This window comes from Geosmithia morbida (assembly GCF_012550715.1).
Source record: "Geosmithia morbida isolate 1262 chromosome Unknown scaffold_2, whole genome shotgun sequence".
Taxonomy (NCBI): domain Eukaryota; kingdom Fungi; phylum Ascomycota; class Sordariomycetes; order Hypocreales; family Bionectriaceae; genus Geosmithia; species Geosmithia morbida.
Window position 1 is genome coordinate 885395 of NW_023336189.1, and position 20970 is coordinate 906364.

At 57.0% G+C, this 20970-nt stretch overlaps 8 protein-coding genes across 8 annotated transcripts; 5 read left to right on the forward strand and 3 right to left on the reverse strand.

Annotated features, from left to right (window-relative positions):
- Positions 1–202: 202 nt before the first annotated feature.
- On the forward strand, positions 203–3820 carry GMORB2_3915 (uncharacterized protein; the record flags this gene model as incomplete). Its single annotated transcript, XM_035465891.1, has 4 exons — positions 203–351; positions 400–1852; positions 1937–3304; positions 3389–3820. The coding sequence occupies 4 exons, from the start codon at positions 203–205 to the stop codon at positions 3818–3820; spliced, it is 3402 nt and encodes a 1133-aa protein (XP_035323728.1).
- A 742-nt stretch (positions 3821–4562) lies between these two features.
- Positions 4563–6980, reverse strand: GMORB2_3916 (phosphatidylinositol 4-phosphatase; the record flags this gene model as incomplete). Its single annotated transcript, XM_035465892.1, has 3 exons — positions 4563–4733; positions 4850–6603; positions 6755–6980. 3 exons carry the CDS (start codon positions 6978–6980, stop codon positions 4563–4565), a joined length of 2151 nt encoding a protein of 716 aa, XP_035323729.1.
- Positions 6981–8346: 1366 nt separating this feature from the next.
- GMORB2_3917 (Ras-related protein Rab-5C) lies at positions 8347–9327 on the forward strand (the record flags this gene model as incomplete). Its single annotated transcript, XM_035465893.1, has 5 exons — positions 8347–8419; positions 8478–8497; positions 8564–8590; positions 8661–8852; positions 8980–9327. The coding sequence occupies 5 exons, from the start codon at positions 8347–8349 to the stop codon at positions 9325–9327; spliced, it is 660 nt and encodes a 219-aa protein (XP_035323730.1).
- Positions 9328–10538: 1211 nt separating this feature from the next.
- Positions 10539–12710, forward strand: GMORB2_3918 (mitofilin; the record flags this gene model as incomplete). The annotated part of the gene is made up of 3 exons (XM_035465894.1): positions 10539–10655; positions 10796–12595; positions 12666–12710. The coding sequence occupies 3 exons, from the start codon at positions 10539–10541 to the stop codon at positions 12708–12710; spliced, it is 1962 nt and encodes a 653-aa protein (XP_035323731.1).
- Positions 12711–13208: 498 nt separating this feature from the next.
- GMORB2_3919 (folylpolyglutamate synthase) lies at positions 13209–14822 on the forward strand (the record flags this gene model as incomplete). The annotated part of the gene is made up of 1 exon (XM_035465895.1): positions 13209–14822. One exon carries the CDS (start codon positions 13209–13211, stop codon positions 14820–14822), a length of 1614 nt encoding a protein of 537 aa, XP_035323732.1.
- Positions 14823–14876: 54 nt separating this feature from the next.
- On the reverse strand, positions 14877–16547 carry GMORB2_3920 (folylpolyglutamate synthase; the record flags this gene model as incomplete). Its single annotated transcript, XM_035465896.1, has 4 exons — positions 14877–15285; positions 15368–16272; positions 16328–16471; positions 16521–16547. 4 exons carry the CDS (start codon positions 16545–16547, stop codon positions 14877–14879), a joined length of 1485 nt encoding a protein of 494 aa, XP_035323733.1.
- Positions 16548–17094: 547 nt separating this feature from the next.
- Positions 17095–18195, reverse strand: GMORB2_3921 (Glutathione-dependent formaldehyde-activating enzyme; the record flags this gene model as incomplete). Its single annotated transcript, XM_035465897.1, has 1 exon — positions 17095–18195. One exon carries the CDS (start codon positions 18193–18195, stop codon positions 17095–17097), a length of 1101 nt encoding a protein of 366 aa, XP_035323734.1.
- A 515-nt stretch (positions 18196–18710) lies between these two features.
- Positions 18711–20570, forward strand: GMORB2_3922 (uncharacterized protein; the record flags this gene model as incomplete). Its single annotated transcript, XM_035465898.1, has 1 exon — positions 18711–20570. One exon carries the CDS (start codon positions 18711–18713, stop codon positions 20568–20570), a length of 1860 nt encoding a protein of 619 aa, XP_035323735.1.
- Positions 20571–20970: the final 400 nt, after the last annotated feature.

Consider the following 20970-nt stretch of genomic DNA (forward strand, 5'->3'; position numbering starts at 1 on the left):
GTCTGCCTACGCAAGTGCGATAACCATCAACCTTGGGCTGTGGAGACGCAAGGAAAAAAAGGGGGTGCATCCGCATCTCTCATCTCTTCTGTTCTTGTCCACCTCTCCCCTCTCTTTCACCGCCGACAACCGTCCATCCGGAAGAAGCCATGTTGAACAGGCGTACATGATAGAGCATGTGACAGACGACGGCCCCGGCGCCATGGCCGACGACCGACGCCAACCCACGACTCCAGAACCACGCCACCACAGGGCTGCTTACGCGGCGACGACAACGGGCGAGTCGAGCAGGAGCGCCGGCGGGGGCAGCAGTAGTGCCACGACCGATCCTCGCCACGAGAACGAAGACGAGTACGAACAACAGCACCATGCGTCTATCTCTTCGCGACGGAGACACAGGCCGCGCCTGAGTAGCGCTTTTATCCTGAAGGATGCGACTTCCCGTGTCGACAACAATGAATATTCGAAGCGTCGGTCGAGGAGTGCCCAGCATAATGACTACAAGGGCAAGGAGTCGAATTCACCCTTGCGACGGCCGACCTCGCCGACTCCGCCGATGTGGAGAAATTCCCGAGAACCAGAGTCCCCTACCGCACGCGGCGACGGCATAGCCGTGACCAAGAACATGGGTCAGCAGCCAGCGGCGACGGCAGCAGCAGCCCTGGATGCGGACTCAACGCAGATTGTCAACATGGCACTGAACCTGAGCGAGTCCCGCCGCTGGGCCTCGTCCCGTCGACATGCTTCGGCCTCAAACCCGCCGCGTCTGGCTCCACTCCCAGACTCGGCTCCCAGGAACAATCTGGGCGTGTACCTTCAGCAAAACAGCAGGGCCTCTCGCACGGGACCGCCCAGGACACCCTCGGGGCTCAGAGCGAGCAGCTCTATGCTAGCCTCGGGGCATGATAATAATAATAATAATGGTGGCCAGGATGGGACACAGCAGCTCCCATTTCAGGTCTCAGCGTCGACGCTCGCCAGAGTGCAAAAGGCCAAGGATCATCTCGAGCTCATGGCCGAGTACCGCCGTCTCCTCGCATATCTACCCCCGCTGAAACCCGGCCACGAAGCATCAGGCTCCTCCGCTAGTAATCAGGGGTCCCCCAAGGCGACACCGAAGAATTCCAGACAGGCGGTGGCTAGCCGAGACGGCCAGGCTGCTGTCATTGGCCGGCCATACGACCCCCTCCAGTACATCAGGAATCGCAAGGTTCGGACACGAGAGCGGAAGGTCATCGAGGGTGAGCAGCTGGGCTTTGGGGACGTCGAGTTAGTCCACGCGTGGGTCGATCGCGTCATTCAGCTGAACCCTGCGGGTCGCGTGGCCAACACGGCCAGGCCTGCTTTTACGATGCCTCCCTTCCGCGAGGGTAAGGAAGGCCAGGAAGGCCAGGACGGACAGGTTCTGTCGGAGAGCAGAACGAAGCGCGCCCGGCGGCCGAGGGTAGACTGGTTCTTTGACCCATGCGACATGATCGCGGATGCCTACTGGCTGGAGCAGGACCACCACAAGCAGCTCATCGAAGACCGTGAGTGGCGCAGGATATTCTCCCCGGCCGCTGCCGAACCTGCCACACGCCCGGCGTCACGCCGCGTCGACGAGTCCAGCAATGGAACCCCCCTCCTGACGGCAGTAAGGACAACTAGCTCCAAGGACGAGAACCTGAACATTCAGGAGCTGCGCCTTGATCACAGCGACGACGAAGCGCCAGGCTCCACAGCAGATCGCGCCAAGCAGAAGCTACACGGCCTCAAGGGCTTCCACCACATGCACAGCAGCTCACTGCACAGCTACCACGACGTCCACGCCAGGAGGGACTCCTTCTCCGACGCGTCGGGCACCGACAGCGATGTGAGATTCGATAGTGGCAAGAAACCACGCCCTCCTCGGAGGGAGACTATCACCAGCGACCCGAGTCACTTGCTAGAGAAACAGATGCTCAGCATGGTGGCCAAAGAGGCGAGGGAGCAAGAGCTTGAAAACGTGGCCGAGACAGATGCCGAGTATCTCGAGCCGCCTCGCGAGTCCTTATATCCTCCGGCGGAGGCTCCCGCCTCACACTCGCTTAGCCGAGCCCACAGCAGGAACACATCAGTTGCAGACCTCAGTGATTCAGATCTGAGGTTGCTGGCCGGCAGCCACCCTGACTCACCCACATCGCACCCCATCGGGCGGCACAGCATCGACGTGACGGATGACCGGGGGGCAGTGTCTTCTGCCATCATGGCGGAAGCGGCGCTGTCAGCGCCTGTCTCGCCTGGATTGCGTGGCAGGGATCCCCTTTCCGAGGCTCCCGACTTTGCCTTCGATTCTCCGCCTGCTCTTCGGAGGCTCTCGGTGTCGCCGACGCGGAACCGTCTGTCTAAGGTTAGGAGGAAGTTCATGGACAAGTCATACGACTCGGGCATGGAGTCGCAGTCTGATGCCGAAGACGAGCCGGCCGACACGTCAGGGAGGTGGCCGTCCAACGCGGCCACAGACGAGGCAGCAGCGGCGACCCCAACGCCCAAGGCACACCGTAGCTCTGCCGGCGTCACGCGCCATCGCTCTTCCGAAGATCAGTATCCGTCCATCGGCGTGCGCGGCTTCTTCAAGGGTCCCCGGCTAGATACCGTCATACGCGGCAGTGTGTCCAAGCTCGGCGACCTGCTATGGAGAAAGGACGACAGCGACACTTCGGATGAGGAAGAAATCATCACGGACGACTCTGGTGATGAGCCTGATACCGACCGGGCCACGCGCGGCGAAGGCAAGCAGCAGCAGCACTTTCTCGATTCGATGCCTCAATTCCAGCGTGCCAGCGAAGCGCACAGGAGGTCCTCGTCCATAACGAACGGCCCCAACCAGCATCTACACATACCTGCACCGGATGAGCCGAGGCTACCGAGCCGTCAACCCTCAAAGTGGGAGCAGCTGAAGCCCCCGCGCATCGACATAAGCAGCGCCGCTCCCGGCCCAGGGGCAGCTGTCAAGAGCATCAGCCACGAGGATGAAGCACACCAGTCTATTGACGGGGGTGGGCCCCGCGAAGCAGAAGCAGCTGCGTCTCTTCAGAAGAGACGGCTGAGCGACATTTCCAGCGTGGCGTCGCCACTAGACACACGGTACAAGGCACGTAGGCAGGACTGGTCCCTCACGGAGAACAGCAAGGCCCGCCCGGAGCGTACGCAGCTGTCGCGTCGCGAGGTGGCCCGCATGCGCGCCCTGATCCTAAGCTCGGGCATCAAGGCCATGGAGATTAACCGACGAGCCAACGAGCTACGCAACCCACCAAGACTAGCCCTGCCACCCTTCACCGAAGACGTCAGCTCGGAACACGGCCGGGAGCAGCAGCGGCAGCAGCAGCGGCAGCAGCGGCAGCGGCAGCAACAGATAGCCACCTGCGAGATGTACGCGTTCGGCTCCCGCGCGCTGGGCGCAGCGGTCCAGGCGTCGAGCCAGCGCTTGCAGGAGTCGGTGGATGTGTTCACGGCCGAGACGGCCCCGGATCTTCAACGCTGCATATGGGAGGTGCGTAGCCACGTGGCCAACGACCTGTCGGGGATGGCGCGGCAGGCGGCCGACGAGGCCGATTCGACGAGCGGGCAGCTGGCCTTCGAGCAGCCCCTGCGCGTCAAGCACGTGGCCGACGTCATCGACAAGCTCTTGCGCAAGAGGCGGCAGAGGTTCCGGTGGGTCAGGCGCGCCCTCTGGCAGGCTGTCGAGTGGCTCCTCGTAGGCTTTATGTGGTACGTCTGGCTTGTCGTCACGGTGCTCAAGGTGTTTGTCGGGTTGGGCAGAGGGATATACAGGAGTGTTAGATGGCTGTTGTGGCTTTGATTCTTTCCCTCTTCTTTCTTCTCTTCTCCTCTTCTCTTCATCTCTCTCTCTCTCTCCTCTCTCTACCTCTCTTTCGCTTCATTCTCAACTCCTCTGATTCCCCCTTTTCCTACTCTCCCTCCCTCCCTCCCTCTCCTCTACTACTCTTCTTTGTTGTTGTACAGACAAGCAGTCGCTTTTGCTTTTCCTTGATACCCCTCCTACCCATTTTGTTTCGTATATGTACAAAGACTACATTAATAACTATAGTATGCTTCTTCTTTTTCTTTTTTTTTTTTAAATTTTTTTTAATTTTCATTCTCTCTCCTTTCTCTCTCGCTATAATCAAAATTGTCTTGTCTCTTTACTCTAACCCCGACACTTGTCAACATGCCTTGTCTCTACTTTGATCCTACTTGATCGACATACCATCTCTTATCTTGAACCTACCAGATTAGATATTGTACGCACCTCTTGTATTGAAGAAAAAACCAGGTGATTAAAATGATGTATATATTTGATTTCTATTTTTAACACCCTTCCCCATGAGATTTTCTTGTGTGGTTATTATCAGACAAAAGGAAAGATGTTAGAAGAGTCTTGTGAGAAGAGTCTTGTGTTACATAGTACACACGTGCACAGAACAGAGAAGGAAAAGAAAAAGGATGCAAAGAATAATCCCTAGTAGGGGAGATTAAAAAGAATTAAACAAAAAAACACAGGCAGGAGGAAAGAAGAACAGAAAAAAAAAACACCAAGAAACCTATTCGATCCTCTTCTTGCCCTCCTCGGCATTCATGTACCGAGCTGTGCTGAGGCCTCTCTCGTGCTTGGCGACGAAGGATCCGACGACGGGGTTCTTGCGGGCCTTGGCGTAGTGCTCCGAGTAGCCCTCTGTGGCGAAGGGTCTGGGGTTGAGACGAGGCCAGTTCACCTGAGTTTATGTCAGTACTTTCTCTCTCTCTGCTCCCCTCTCTTTGTGCTTCAGGGGTAGGAAAATGGAATGGAAAGACAGATGCTTGAGAATGGAAAAGGGAAAAGGGTCCTTACGTAGAGCATTCCGTGCTTGGTAATAAAGCTGACACACCAGAGGGACACGGCCGTCCAGAAGAGGATGAACATGCGGATAGGCAGGGAGCTGGCTTCGGGATCACGCCTGGTGAAGAGGCCGACGAGGATGACAAAGGTGCTGAAGGCGAGGAGGTAGGGGACGGACTGGATGAGCAGCGGGCGCCTGTCAACGAAGATGAGCGTGGTGCCGATGTTGGCCGCGCCGGGCTGGTAAGCACCCAGGAACAGGTCGAAGGCGTCCTGGCGGGGCCCGTCGAGGAAGTTGTTCTTGAAGTAGCGGGTGACGCCGATGCGGCCGTCCTCGAGGGCGCCGAGTTTGGTGCGGTGGCCCATGCGTGTGACATCCGTCTTCATAGCGCCCGTTCCCGAGTACGAGCGGGAGACGACGTCGGCGTTATCGGCCCATAGGTTGCGGAAGAGGAGCTCAAAGGCCGGGTCCTCATCGCGGAACGTGGCGCCACGGGGCATCAGGCCCTGGTCCACCAGCACGCGGTCCAGCATGTGCCGCGCAAAGTTGCCCTGCACCACGTTGGTCCGGTCCAGGCAGTCCATGCAGTTGGTGCGCATCACGCTGCGCTGGTAGCTGCGTGCGTCAATCATGTCATCCTTGTTGGCCGGCATGTCCACGCCGCGGAAGTAGCCCTGAGCCTCGATCTCGGCCGCCATCCGATCTACCAGCCCGTACGCCTTGTCCATCCTCATGCCCTTGGTTTCCGTATGGAAGTCAAAGTAGACGTAGTGAAGCCGGCGGAAGTCGACGTCCGACAGGGCACCGCCGCTAGCCCCGGAGGACGCGGATCCGTCGGGCACCGCCAGCTTGCTGTCCGACAGCTTGCCTGAGGCCGACGACGTCAGGGCCTGGACCATCTGCTCGTACGACTCCTTGACCTTGGCCTCGCGACCCTTGGAGTTGACTAGGTTGATGAGGTAGTTGTCACCATAGATGTTGATCTGCTCGGCGAAATGCGTGCGCGCCGCCGCAATGGCCGTCTCGGTGCTGCGGACCTGCAGCTTGGGCGTGTAGCTCAGGCTGTTAATCTCGGCCCAGAATGTGGGCACGCTGCCGCGCGTCTGCACGTAAGAGAATATCTGCATGTCGTGATCGCCGCCCGAGCTGCCGCCGTACTTGCCGCTCTGCATGTCGGAGCTTCCCGCGTAGCCGTGAAGCCCGCTCGACGTGCTGTCGTTGAAGATGACGACCTGCTCCGTCTCGTTGTAGTTGGCAGCGTGGCCCAGCTCGTCGACACCGCGCGTAAAGTACCGGGTGCCGCCGCGGTACCGCGACCGGCGGGATATCAGGACCAGCGACAGCGGCGTCTTCTTGAACGTGGTCGGCTTGATCTCGAACATGCCAAAGATACATGGCAGGATGAAGGGATCCACGCTCAGCTGCGGTCCGGGCTGGCTCCGTGACCCTCTCAGGCGGAAGTCGATCAGGCCCGTCTGCAGGTGCTTGTTGAAGAAGAAGCGGTCATCGGTCCTCATCCAGAGGGGGCGGCTCGTGTCGGCCTGCGACTGGCGCTGAAACGAGTTGGTCAGGTCGATCGAGTAGGAAAAGTACATGGGGCCAGAGGCCAGGAAGGACTTGAGCAGGCCGATAAATGTATCCTCGTCTGGGTCGTGGATCTGTCGCTCACGCATGGGCAGGATCTCGGTGGCCACCACCTTGTACACCATGTGGCCCTTGAGGCGGCCCATGGGCTGAGCCTTGCTTATGACGATGACATATTTATCTGCGGTAGGAAGAAAACAGGTCAGTTTCCTTCTTCAACCCGTCAAAGTGTTGCAGACATATCACCACCCCCTGTCTTCCTCAAGTCGCCCGTCTTGGTGACTCTTCGAGGGATGGGGGATGGAAAGGGGTGGGGGTGGGGGGCTACCAACCTAGGCGGAGCTGGATGATGCCGAGGATACCAGCGATGCTGGAAACGCGCGAGACTCGCTTGGAAGAGCTGATAGATCCCTCGCTCAGGCGGGCATCACCGGTCGGACGATCGAGAATCAAGGCCGGGGCATCAGGAGATGAGGGCGACGTAAAGGTGTAGGAGTCGTTGGCCACCTTGAGGTTGATGTCGCGATAAGGCCACTTGGAGATTTGAGGGAGCGCCATGGCGATAGTAGCTTCACGACAGCCCGGCGGTTGCACACACGCGGTAGGGGATTTGAGAGTCGTATACGATGGCCGTACCACTTGTTGGGCTCGCTCCTTGAGGCGGGGCGTCTCTCGAGATTGCTGCCACCAGGTGGGATGTTGTTGATGAAGAGGAAGCCTCGATCTCCTTGTAGCTGTAAGGTGTGATTGCCTATTTCTGGATCTATTTCCCAGGAACAAGCAATACCCGGCCCTGACCTCTGTAAATTGGCTAGTACGAGCACAGTATTAAATATGGGCCTCTGGATCCTTGGGAATGGCAGTACAGTGGGGTACGGAGCACTGTATTTCAGCATAGGCGCCTGTGAGTGCGCTGTAGGGTGGTGGGGGGCCTATAGCTGCCGCTGTAGCTCCCGCTGTAGCTGCCCTGTAAGAGTGTGGCTTGGCTACCCAAGGTACGGTGTAATTGGCCATTATTACTACCTTACTATTATCACGATTCACATGTATATATTATACGGCTGGGCTTCAGGTCTTGCTGCTACGGATACCCGGGCCTATGGATAGACATACATATCTGTACAAGATACGGTGGGTGTAGGCGCCACAAGCAACTGTATCTAAGCTGTTGGTGACGAGAGTACGGAAAAGTACAGCGCATTACATGACTCGTACAATTCTACTGCCTGTGCGGATACCTGTAATTGGCCTGCGAATGATTATGTCACCCAGCCTACCGCAACTATTTGGACACCTTCAGCGTGCTGGTTCCGGTGCAGTACCTGTATTTGACCAGTTGGTGCCTGCGACAGACAGGTGGACTGCTCCCTCTATCTGTGCCTCTGCATGGCCTGAAGTTCCCCCTGTGGATGGCCTATGGCCGACCAGCCTCTATGGATGCCCGCTGACTGCCCGCCTACTGTCTGCCCAATGGACCGTCGACTGACGTGTGTCGCACTGCCATGCTCCAGTCCTCGGTGCTGCGGTACCTAAAACGTATCCAGACAATTATCTGCATCACTCGCTCCCGATACCCACCAGCACCCCATCATCATCATCATTCTTTCTACCACTACCCACCACCGACTGCCCAACCCTCATCGCCTTCGGCCTCAACATCTGAGCCTCACCTCCACGTCGTCGTCAACCCTTTCCGACCATCCCTCTCCCACCCGTCCGATCACGTCTCCCCCGCCTTCGAGTCTCCCTGCTCTGTCCACCGCCATCAGCACTGAAACTTGGCTTGGACTCCAAAACATTCAAGCACGCCCTGCTTCGGTTGTTCATTCACACACAACAACCGACCGCCTCTCTCCCTCGCCCCCGGGGAAGTCATCCACCTGACCCTTCACAGTACATCTCTCTCCGCTAGACCTCGTCAACCATGGCCTCTCGCGGTCCCGCCGGCCCCCGTGGCACCAACAACCGTTTCGCGCAGTTCAAGCTGGTTCTTCTCGGTGAGTCGCTCCATCATCACACACCCCGCCATGTCCAGTTGCTTACAATTCTTAATAGGTGAATCTGCTGTGGGAAAGGTATATCAGTGTTACCATGCATCCATCCGAGGCGACATTGTCTAACGTTTCTTCTTTTGATGACAGAGCTCTATAGTTCTTCGGTTTGTCAAGGTCAGTCCAGATAAACACAATGAGTGCTCAACCGACAGGGGGTGGCGAGGCTAATGTGGACGGATTGTAGGACCAATTTGATTCTTTCCGCGAATCCACCATCGGCGCTGCTTTCCTTACCCAGACCATCTCCCTCGATGAGAACACGACGGTCAAGTTTGAGATCTGGGACACGGCCGGACAGGAGCGATACAAGTCCCTGGCTCCCATGTACTACCGCAACGCAAACTGCGCCGTCGTCGTATACGATATAACACAATCTGTACGTTCAAAGTTTAGAGAGATTCAAGGTAGCGGGGAGGGGGGGTAACCCTTCCCCGCGCTCACCGCCCCCCCCCCCGGCGCGCAACCACAACCGCAATATACTGACCCGGCACTTTCGGTCGTAGTCGTCCTTGGACAAGGCAAAGGCTTGGGTCAAGGAGCTCCAGCGCCAAGCCAACGAGAACATCATCATCGCTCTGGCCGGAAACAAGCTCGATCTGGTGACGGAGCAGCCCGACAAGCGTGCTATTTCCGCCGCCGACGCCGAGGCCTACGCAAAGGAGGCCGGTCTCCTCTTTTTCGAGACGTCGGCCAAGACGGCCGAGAACGTCCGCGAACTATTCACCTCGATTGCCAAGAAGCTCCCTCTAGACCAGGCCGGCCCCCGCCACGCCCGTCCTGGTCAACGCCCCGGCGTCAGCCTGCAGCCCGAGAGCGGCAATACCAATGCCGGCGGGCAGTGCAGCTGCTAAGTCAAACGAAGTGTGCGTGTGTGTGCGTGTGTGTTGGCCTGAGCCGTTAACGATTCAAAGGTTTTCATTTTTCTTATCTCGATTGTTATTTTTCTAGAGGGTACAACGAAAGGAGGAGGGAGAGAGGCCTGTTGGGAAGCAGCAACACCTACGTATGCATGCTTCCCTTCCCTCAAGCTCTCGGTGAGAGAGAGAGACAAACATACCAGTCTTTCATTCACCTGGCACGATTAAGGCCGGGTTCTTCTTATTAATGTGGCATAGACCAAACAACAGCCATCCAACATCCAGGCCCTTGGCTCGCCCGTCTTTTCATCTTGCGAGTCCAAGCATGCCATATAATTCTTTGGGAGTCTTGGGTTTTGGAGGTTTTTCTTTTTTTCATTTCACTTCTCCTTTCCGGTTCATTTCTCTTAATATCTTCAAACATGTTGCAAACCAGTCTTTTCCTGAACCGAGCCCCTTGTGAGGATGTGCCCCGTCAGAAAGTGGAATTGACTCTATGAAAGAGAGGCGGCCCCCTCTGGTGTTGCTACTAATTTGAATGATGGCTTTTCTTGACTCGGTGCTTCCGACGAGCAATCTCCTCTTGTCTTCCTGTGCCACCCATAGGCTGAATACTATGGCATACCGGCGTATATTCAATCGTCAACTTACCTCTACCACCACAAACAGGTATACTTAATCTCACTACTGAATGATATATTACTACCCGTAGTAGCAATATGACAATATGGGCGTACCAAGAAGTGGGTAACTTGCGTTGTTTTTGGTTCTTGGGTGTGAGCGGCCGTCTCCACTATATCGGAAGATGGTGCATCCGTTATAGAGGAGAGACTGAATCTGCTCCTCGACAATCAAAGCATATACGTCTACGGATATATACAATATGTTCAAGCTTGCATTAGAGGGGGGGAGCAGCCGTCCAGATAGTAGCACATGATAGATAATCACCGGCATCTCTGTCGCTACGGATCGGGTGCCGAATGGTTGCATGTGGGTTCGAGTTCCTAGGTGGTCTAGCTTGACTAGTTTTGCCGATGTTTATCCCCTCCTGAGCGACTTTGCTGGATCCCCAAAGCCCGAGTCAAACGAGTCCGGAATCCGACCTGGCCCGAAACTACACAGCAAGCTCTTGCAAGCAGCTTCTCGCACAATCCCTCGCACCCCATCGCTGGGCCCCTTGCTGCACACAATCCGCCCTGCCAGACATGTTGCGAACACCGCTACGGTCAGCGAGGCTGTTGGGTGGTAGGCCCATGGTGGCTACCGCCGCACGTCAATGGCCCTCTGCTGCGTCTACGCGACAGGCTGCTCTTCTGTCCAAGGTATGCACGATCTTGACCCCCCCCCCCCCCCCGGGAACGAGCATTCACTTCCCCAAATGCCTTCAACCGCGTCAGCTCTGGCCATGAGTGAGAAATTGGCAGGTAACGAGTGATGGTTGGCTGACTGCTGCTCCCCACAGAGAGGCTATGCCGATCAGAAGAAGCCCGAGGGCGATATCCCCAAGCCCATCGTCCTCCCGACCACCGAAACCAAGACGTCGGAGCGCAGTGCCTCGATCCCCTCCATCGGCAACGAGTCCAACCCCCCTACTATTGAGAAGCTCCCCCAGACGCCCCCGACGCCCAACGAGGTGATGGACGAGAAGCCTGCCGCCCACGCCATCCCGGCTTCTCCTCCCCCTCCGCCGAAGAAGGGCTTCTTTCGCCGCCTCAGGAACTTTGTCTTCACCCTCATGGTCCTGGGAGCCGTCGGATTCAGCGGAGGTGTGTGGTACTCACGCGTCAACGACAACTTCCACGACTTTTTCGTCGAGTACGTCCCCTTCGGCGAGCCGGTGGTGCTGTTCCTTGAGGAGAGGGAGTTCCGCAAGCGGTTCCCCCAGAACCCCCAGAGCCAACCCCGCCACAACACCAACGAGCAGGTCAAGCTGATCCCCGCCCAGAGCGGTGCGTCGTGGAGGGTGGCCACTAGCGACCCCAATCCCCGCCAGTCCATCGCCAGCTCCAAAGAGTCTGCCGCCAAGAAGGCCACTCTCGCTCCCCCCAAAGAGGAGCCCAAATCCAAGGCCGCCCCCGTGTCTAGCAAGTCCAAGCCTGCTGCTTCTGCTGCCGCCGCCGCTCCTGCCAAGGCCCCCGAGGTCAACGAGCCATCCAGGGCCGCTCCTCTGAAACCCATTGACCTCCTGGATCTGGAGAAGGCTCGCGAGCCCGTCATCCAGGACCTAGTGCACATGGTGAACGACCTGATCCTCGTCATCAACGCCGATGGCGCTCACGGAAAGTACGGCTCGACCATCAACAAGGCCAAGAACGATATTGTCAAGGTTGGCGGCAAGCTGGATGCTCTCCGGGCGGAGATTGAGAAGCAGTCGGCCGCCGAGGTGCGGGAGAAGGTGGCCGAGTTCGACAAGGCGGCCACGGACCTCGTGTCGCGCGTGGAGAAGGCCATGATCAACCAAGAGCTCGACTGGCGCCAGGAGTTCGAGACGGAGATGAAGAAGGTGCGCGAGAGCTACGACGGGCGCGTCAAGCTACTACTAGAGCGCGAGGAAAAGCTGCAGGCCGAGAAGCTGCAGAACCAGCTGCTCGAGCAAGCCATCGCGCTCAAGAAGGAGTTCGTCCAGGGCGTGCAGGACCAGGTAGAGAAGGAACGCGAAGGCCGCCTGGGCAAGCTGCAGCAGCTGTCCACGGCTGTGTCAGACCTCGAGAAGCTGAGCACGGGCTGGGACAAGGTCGTCGACTCGACCCTACGCACCCAGCAGCTCCAGGTGGCCGTCGACTGCGTGCGCGCCAAGCTGGCCGAGGCCGAGTCCTCGACCGGCGCCCAGCAGCCCACCCCCTTCATCAAGGAGCTCGTCGCGCTCAAGGAGATTGCCGGCGACAACGCCACCGTCAACGCCGCCATCGGCTCCGTAAACCCGGCTGCCTACCAGCGCGGCATCCCCTCGTCCGCCCAGCTCATCGACCGCTTCCGCCGCGTCGCTCAGGAGGTCCGCAAGGCCTCCCTGCTGCCCAACGACGCCGGCGTCGCCTCCCACGCCTCCTCCTGGGTGCTCAGCCAGGTCATGTTCAAGAAGGAGGGTCTCGCTGAGGGCGACGATGTTGAGAGCATCCTCACCCGCGCCCACACCTTCCTCGAGGAGGGTGACCTCGACAACGCCGCCCGCGAGGTCAACAGTCTCGACGGCTGGGCCAAGACGCTCAGCAAAGACTGGCTCGCTGAGGTCCGCAAGGTCCTTGAGGTCAGGCAGGCACTTGATGTAAGTTTTTATATCTCTTCCTATTTCCTCTCGTGTATCTGCCTATTTGCCGTTGCTGACTTGACTGTAGGTCATCTCTACCGAGGCCCGTCTTCAGAACCTGAGGGTGGAGTAAGCAAAGCACAGAAATTTACATCTTTATCTCTCTCTGTCTAAGACGGATGGTTTCCTTTGTCAGCTGTGTACATTGGTCTCTCTAGATGTCTGCAAAAGGGCCGGCAGGGTTTCTGCTGCCCGTGTATTAGATTTTTTTCTCTCATTTTAACAAAGGATAAGAAGAAAAAATAATAGGCATGGTGTTACACGATGGTGAATTCTGTGCCAGCTATATATCGAGTGAGATATATAAGTAAAATTGGCGTCTGTAGTACTACTATGTTGTTGAAATTGAAGTCGAGACATACCTATATAATAGTGGTGAGTAAATACTGATACTATTACCTGGTCCGTTGGTGGATTATTTCGACTGGTGACATTTGACCCTCATTCATCTACAACGTCGAGCATACGGGCGTATCCGTACACGTACTCGCAGCTTGCCAGCCTGCATATAACACACGAGGAACGTGTGAGATTGTTCCCGTCTTCTTTCTTTACAGCCCGCCTCTCCAGGATGCGTCTCGCCTACGGACCCTGGCGTCTGACCCAAGCAGCGTTATCCGTCAACAGCCGTCGTCACCATGGACGATGGGTGAGCACAAGCACAAGCGCCGCCACAGCTTCATCATACGCCGCAGCCCTGGACAGATTGGCTGCACTGCAGTCGAATCGCCATATAACCAAGCTATTTGACAGAACAGGCAGCAGCAGCAGCAGCAGCAGCAGCAGCAGCAAGGACAGCAGCGGCGGCGGCAATAAGAATGCTGCAGCCATTCCAGAAATGATCGACTGGCTAGGCCGAGCAGGCTACTCGCCCCAAGACCTCTCCCGCATACGGCACATCCACGTATCAGGCACAAAGGGCAAGGGGTCAGTATGCGCCTACGCCAGTTCCATGCTACGGCGCGCGGGAGCGGGGCGCGTGGGCACGTACACGAGCCCGCACCTGATGAGCCCACGGGAGCGCATCGCCATAGACGGGTCGCCCGTGTCACAGGAGGTGTTTGCGGCTGGTGTGCACGAGCTGTGGGACCGTTTCAGCGCGGCGGCGTCGGACAGAACCATAACATCGCATGCCGAGGCCGACGGCCCGGCCACCAAGCCCTTTTACTTCCGATTCCTAACTATCCTAGCGTGGCACATCTTCCTCAGCCAGGGCGTGCACGACGTGGTTCTCGAGTGCGGCATCGGCGGCGAGTACGACGCCACCAACGTGCTCCCCGCCGAAGCTGTGTCCGCCGCTGTGGTGACGCAGCTGAGCATCGACCATGTCGGCATGCTGGGCGGGACGGTCGAGGAGATTGCCTGGCACAAAACGGGGATATTCAAGCGGGGCGTCGCGGCCGTAACGAGACGTGTCGACGAGAGACCCTCGGTCATGGACGTCGTGAGGTCCAGGGCTGCCGAGAGGGGCGTGTCGAGCCTGGTAGAGGTGGACGATGCGGCCGTCGAGGCGTGGGGCGGTTTCCAGGGCGCGTTCGGGGGAGGCTTTCAAAAGTACAACCAGGCCCTCGCCGTCATGGCTGTCAGGGAGCACCTGGGCATGCGTGAGCAAGAGGGCGGCGGAATCTTGAGGGCGCTGCGTGATATCCCCGACTGGATGCGCGACGGTCTACGGTCGGCTAAGCTGAGGGGCCGCGGCGAGGTGCTCGACGACGGTCCGAAGTTGAGGTGGCTCCTTGACGGTGCTCATACGGAAGACAGCCTGTATGGGGTAGCGGCATCATTGGCACAGGCACAGGCACAGGACGACGACGCTCCTCCCATGGTCCTCGTCTTCAACCAGCAGGAGAGAGATGCCTCAGAGCTCCTGCGTGGTCTGATCGATGCTTTCGCCAGGCTCACTAGCCGCGAGCGCTTCTTCAGCCACGCCATCTTTACGACGAACGACCTTGACAGATCAGATGGTAAGGCCAGGGATATTACTGTCCAGAAGGGGGCTGCGGACACCATGGCCAAGGTCTCGCCTGGTACCACCATCATGACATGTGACAGTTTGCCCGACGCCGTGGACGAGGTGAGGAAGATTGCCGCTGAGGGCGATGTCCGAAAGACGGCGCTTGTCACGGGTAGCATGCATCTTGTTGGCGGAGTTCTGCGCACTCTAGAGCCGGACAGTCTATTATGATTTTCTTGTTTTCTTTCTATGTGGCTATGTACATGTACGTCTTTTTATATACAGTCATAGAGCGTCTGCGTCCTCCAACATTCCCAAGGCGCCTCCCACGAGATGGAAGCTCCCTGTTATCAAGGCATCCGCCTTCTCAGCGCTCCGCGCCCCGAACTCTCGGGTCAGGTTAATCGCCTGCTCAATGGTGGGTACGACGCGAATGTTGCAGTCGGGGTCCAGCGACGCCCATTTCTCGGCGAATCGGTGCTGCACGACCAAGTCCTTGATCTCTTCGGGGTTGTACTGGTGATTGACAAAGTCGCGCTTATACCCGGTCCCGGCATACGTCACGTTTGTGCAGAAGATGGCGTGGTCAAAGGCGGGGCGACCAACTCGCTTGGTGGCCTTATGGATGGACTTGAAGAAGCTGACAGCCTCGGAACGGGCCTGCTGGTTAAAAATCATCACCCGGGGTCCCGTGCTAAAAAGAGGAAGGAGAAGAAGAGAAGCCCGACATGTCAGCAGGAACGCCGGAGCAGTAGTGATAGAAGTGGTGTGCTTACCGGCCAGCAGTCTCCTCGGCAAACCACTCGGACGATACACGCAGGCTGTCGACGGTGTGCGCGCCGTCGACGTGCCAAGTGACGTTGTCCTCCACCTTGACCTCGCAGCGGCCACGGAAGACGACGCCCTCCAGACCCCGTACAAAGGTCTCGGGAAGTCGTTCTCCGTTGTCGTTGGACTGTCGGCCGTCAATCTTGGCCAGTGCCGTCTCGGCCAGTGCTATCGCCAATGACGCATTATTCTTCTGGAACAGGGTATCGGGACGTATTCTCACGCCCTGAAGCCTGGGGTCAACGCTCAGCACCTTGAGGTCGACAGATTTCTCCGTCGCCCGCTCAAGCACCACCTTCTCCGCCTCGGGGACCTGTTTGACGGTAAAGGCGGGGGAGTCCTTCTTGATTATACCCGCTTTGTGCCACGCAATCTTGTCGACTGTGTCGCCCAGCGCAAAGACATGGTCGATGCCCAGCGTCGTGATACCCGTCGCCACAGGCCTCTCAACAAGGTTGGTGGCGTCGAACTCGCCTCCTATGCCTGTTTCGTACACGGCTGCGTCGACGCCCTCCTGAAGAAACACATGCCAGCTCATCAAGGTCAGGTAGCGGGAGTAGGCGGGCTTAGACCCAGGGGCGATGTCATCATTAGCGGCAACGGTGGCCTTCTCCAGCCGGTCCCAGACATCGAAGAAGTACTTGGTGAACAGGCCCTCGGATATCGGGGTCGAGTTGATGCGTATCCGCTCACGCACGGCAATCAGGTGCGGCGAGATGAAGAGGCCCGTCTTGTGCGGCCTGCCGTGGGCATGCTGCGCTTGCGACAGTATGGCGTCGACAAAGGCGCATGTGCTGCCTTTGCCCTTGGTTCCTGCCACGTGGATGATGTTGAGACGATCCAGATCGGAGAGCTTTTCCCCAACGTTAGCAGGTTGAGATGAGTGGGCGGTGGTGGGTTAAACACACAGAGTAGCCGATGCGACCGAGGTAGGCCCTCATCTCCCGGACAGAATTGGCACCGGGGCGGATTCCAGCCTTGCGCCTCGCTTCGATGATGTGGTACGGCGTCTGGAGCGAGTTGAGCGTGTCGATGGCGTCCTGGAAATCATCCTTTGTCAGAGAGGCAGATGCTCACGCCAAGATGCTGTTGCTTTCTTACATTGTAAGACCGCCCGGCCGTTGCCATGGCGCGTGAGAATATCCGTGCAGTTGGTATACACGTACAGGTAGGCCTCGAGGTTTGCCTGACGATCAGGCGCGCCACCTCATGATACATTGGTCCAGACCAGAAGGTCACCGTTCCCGACCACGATGAGCTTTTAGGTGAATACTATTACCAATGGCTAGCCTCTAACGACGTGTGGAGTTGAGAAGGAAGGAGGCTGAAAATAACGATTGAGAATTTAATCGCCGACACCTTCATTCCTGCTTAACCTGGACTTCGGAGAAATCGCAATCTACGAGTATATACCATTGCACATAGGTAAGAAAGGGACCATCACATGGAATTTGGTAATTTACTACTCGTAGTCTGTAGATGTCCGCGGAGCTGAAACTTGTCAAGGCTATCTTTCATTTCTCGGCTTCGATGCCAGTTAGTCACGGTGTTTACTATTGTTCAACGATGAAGTATGTGGCTAAGGATATGGACAAGTCTATCTATTATTCAGGAATATAACACGAAAAGACTCTTCACATAATTGTCGCACCACTAGAAGAGATCCTGATCAGAGCTACATGTATCTCTTGCGAGGGATTATAAAGTCTAGCTCTCTCCCATAGCGCTGGGTCGTCCACGTCCGCATGCCGGCTGCCAACGCATCGAAAAACCCTGTATCGAAGCGCCTGCCGTTGTCTGGGTGGCTTAGACTCGACTTCCAAGTAAGCCAGTCCTCAGCCATGGTTCCCTCTGGGGCCCTAAGCAGGCCCGTCGCCACGTTGACTATCTGCTTCTCGTCCGAGGGGCATCTGTCGGCGTGGGTGAAGAAGACGGTGGCGCCGCAAGTGGTGCAGAACGATCGCTGGACGTCGGGGGAGCTTGCATACACCCTCAAGGTGCCAATCTTGAGGTCTCGAGCTATGGGAGGATCGCAGAGGATCCGAGGTATGTAGGTCCAGCCCACGACATGCGTACCGTTGACGAGACGACAGTCGCTGCACACGTCCCAAGTGGCGCGCCACTTAGCTGGGTCGACCGGCGAGACGGATTTGGCGAAATGCTCGGTATCCGCGACCATGTCTGCCGTTGGCCGCGTGAATGTGAAGGAGACGCCGCCACAGTGGCACTGGACGCGCAGCCTCTTGGTCCCATCGGCATGGTGCTCCTGCCGTGACTCGACGATCTTGGCATCGGGTTGGCCCTCTTTGGGGTGGTTCCAGTCCTCAATCAGACGGCTGTTAATATTAGGCGACATGCAGCTGGCCGGACCGCCGTCCTTGGCAGAGTGGCTATATATGTGTCTCTTGATCTGGAAGACGGCGTCGCTCTGGTCCTCGAATATGGAAGACGACGGGGCCAAACGGCCATCTTCGGAGAGACTCTCGTCGAATATGTGACAGCCACGTTCGAGCAGAACCCCGGCGCCTGAGGCTTCCAGGGGCGTATACCTCGATACTTTGGCGGTGCTGGACGGAGCGATGTATCGGAGAGCAGCGTCCTTCGGAGCTTTAAAGTGGAAGACACATGGAGCTCCTAACCGGTAGTGGCAGTAGCTGCAATGGCAGAGATGGACGTGTAGAGGCAGATGGGACGGCGATACATCCAGCATGAAGTGGACGGAGCCGCAGAAGCACTTGGCTTTGAGTTTTCTATTTCCCTTCCCAGCGGTAGACATAGACCAAGATATCCACAAGAACACTCAAGCGTAGATAAGTATATGTACGGAAATAGACACAAGAAACACGCAGGAGCATATAACTGATGTTAGGTGGGGGTTCACCTGCTCTGTTGCATCGAACCTACCTGCATGTGGAAATTCACGGGCTTGGGTTACGCTGATTAGTGCCGGCTACGCCCTATCGTCATATTGTCGACGAAAATATATGCATTTTCTTCGAGATGCATGCCGCGCCCACTTTCTCGGGGTTCCAGAGAAGATTTCACAATAAACGTACATGTTCCCATAATCCATTGCCCACCTGGAGTTGCGAGGTTCATCGATTCATCAACAAGTCGGCTTGGCAGTGAGAGACCCCAATTGAGAGGATGTTTCTGTCACCAACAAATAAAGAGGATTTATTCTTCTATCCAATATATTACTAACCGTTACGTCCATACTCACTTATTACATATCTGTTCAAAATTTCTAGACGATTCTCTCTCCGTCATCGTTTTTCACAATGACTCACTATGGAGAATGCAAGAGACAGCCTTATCGACCTTGAGAGGCACCGACGCCGCCTCGAAGAGAACATCAACGAGCTGCAGAGGGTCCTCCAGCACTGGCGCACCTGGGATGCCGAGTATGAGGCCTTGAAGGAGGAGGTCGAGGCCGCCTCCGACTCGAGTCCGGCCGAGCTCAAGCGCATCCAGGATGAGTTTGAGGGCGAGCTGGTTAACAAGAAGGAGGTGGGCGAGATTTTTGGAAAGGAAGGGAGGCGGCGATCTAGAGAACAAATCGTCAACGTCCTCGATCGGCGCATAGACTATGTCTCCAAAAACATCGGTACCTTGCAGAAGCAGTTGGAAACCGCGGAGAGCAAGCACGCGACCGCTTCTATCGTCAGCCAGCCTGACATCATGGACGATGAGGGACAACCCATCACCGAGATTGTCGAGCATCTCGATGATGATGACAACATCGTCTCGTACAAGCTGAACAGACCTGGGGAGTCGATGTCTCACATCCGTGAGGCCCTGGAGAAGGCCGGTATCAAGGACCTACCCCCGGTAGATGGGGACTCCTCAAACCGACAGGTCGCCGAGGTGGCATCGGATGACGGTGGCGAAGGCCCGAAGGAAGTACCGACACCACTGCCTACCAATGTCTCCCGTCCGCCAATGGATAGTACTGCGGGCAAGGCGCCGGAAAAGACCGTTCAGGCACCCAAGAAGAAGAAAGGCGTCTCGTTTACCAATGACACAAAGCTCGCTCTAGAGGAGGAAAGGGATGTGCAACCAGTCTCCCAAGCAGCAAGGCGTGTCGAGAACATTATGAAGTCGGCCGAGGGTCAGGGCGATATCATGAAGCAGAAGCCAGTGATTCCCGAGGATGAGGACGAGGACGATGCAGCCCTACGACAGGAGATGCTCAAGTACAGCATGGGCGACTTTGGCGCCGTGGTGGCAGAGCTAGATATCGAAGAGGGCACATCCGATATGGAAGACGACTGGGACAGCGACGAAGGCTTTGGCGAGGGTGAGGATGGCGACGAGGACGACGACGAAGAGGACAAATACGGCCGATCAACCCTGCGCGTAGTTACGGACAGTTACCGGCAACGCATGCTGGAGCTGGAGCAGAGGCTTGGCGTCAATTCGAACTCAGCTGCCAAGCAAAAGATCAACGACGAAGCCAATATGAACTCGGACTCAGACGACGAACGCATCGGCCGCATCGTTGTCAAACCGGAATCCTCATTACCCTCTAAGCCAACATCATCGTCATCCCAGATCGCTCTTCCTGAAAGGCCCACGACAAAGCAGGCCTCCAAGAAGTCGGAGAAGAAGGGCGTGCGCTTCGCCCAAAACCTCGACATTGCGCCCGATACCCCTCCATCGGCTGCTGCCAAGATGGCCCAGGTGGAGGTGGCGCCCGCCATCGAGCCACACGGCGATGTCATGGAGCGCTCAGTCTCCGAGAAGAAGTCAACGGTGAGGGGAACCAAGGCGGCGCCACCGAAAAGGGCTTCCCGTTTCAAAAAGGCCTTAGAGAAGTCCTCGGATCCACCAAAGGGACCCATGGATATCCCCGCGTCATTTGTGGGAGAGAACCGGCCGGTCGCTCCCTCAGGACCTCCCTCAGCTACCATAGCCGATAAGCTTGTGGAGCGAGATATTGTCTCGCGTCCCATCGACAGCAATGAGTTCGACGATTTCGGCGATATGGATGCCATCGCCCATGAACACCAGCGGCTCCGCAAGAAGTTCATCCAGCGCCAGGGCGGCTTCCTCAAGGAAGACGAGTCCCCCATCCAGCCGTTGGATGAGACGGAGGGGGGACCGGTACGACCCAGCCGCTTCAAGGCAGCAAGACTATCAAGATATTGAGAGCAGATTGTTTTCCTTTTTTCAATTCGATAGCCTGCTGCCTCTCCGAAAACAAGAACGATCAGGACCTTGGTTCTCAGAATATCCAGACCTGCTTGGCATCGTGTCGTGTAATGTGTCGACGTCACACTGCTCCCTCCAAAACATTGCTAACCGAGTGTCTATTGCCTTACGCAACCTTGCTAACATGAGAATTTCCCACTGCTTTTCCTTCTCTAGACGGAACGCTTCTTAATCTGACAATTGATGGGCTGCAGCTTGTCTATCTGCTTCTCCATTACTAGCGATTCCAAGATAAATGATCAAGGGCTCTCTGATGCCTCGTCTCTCTACTTCTGTGAGCTTGGCTACTCGTTTCACCCTTCACATGCTTCTCGGATGAATACGTATGTAGCTGGCC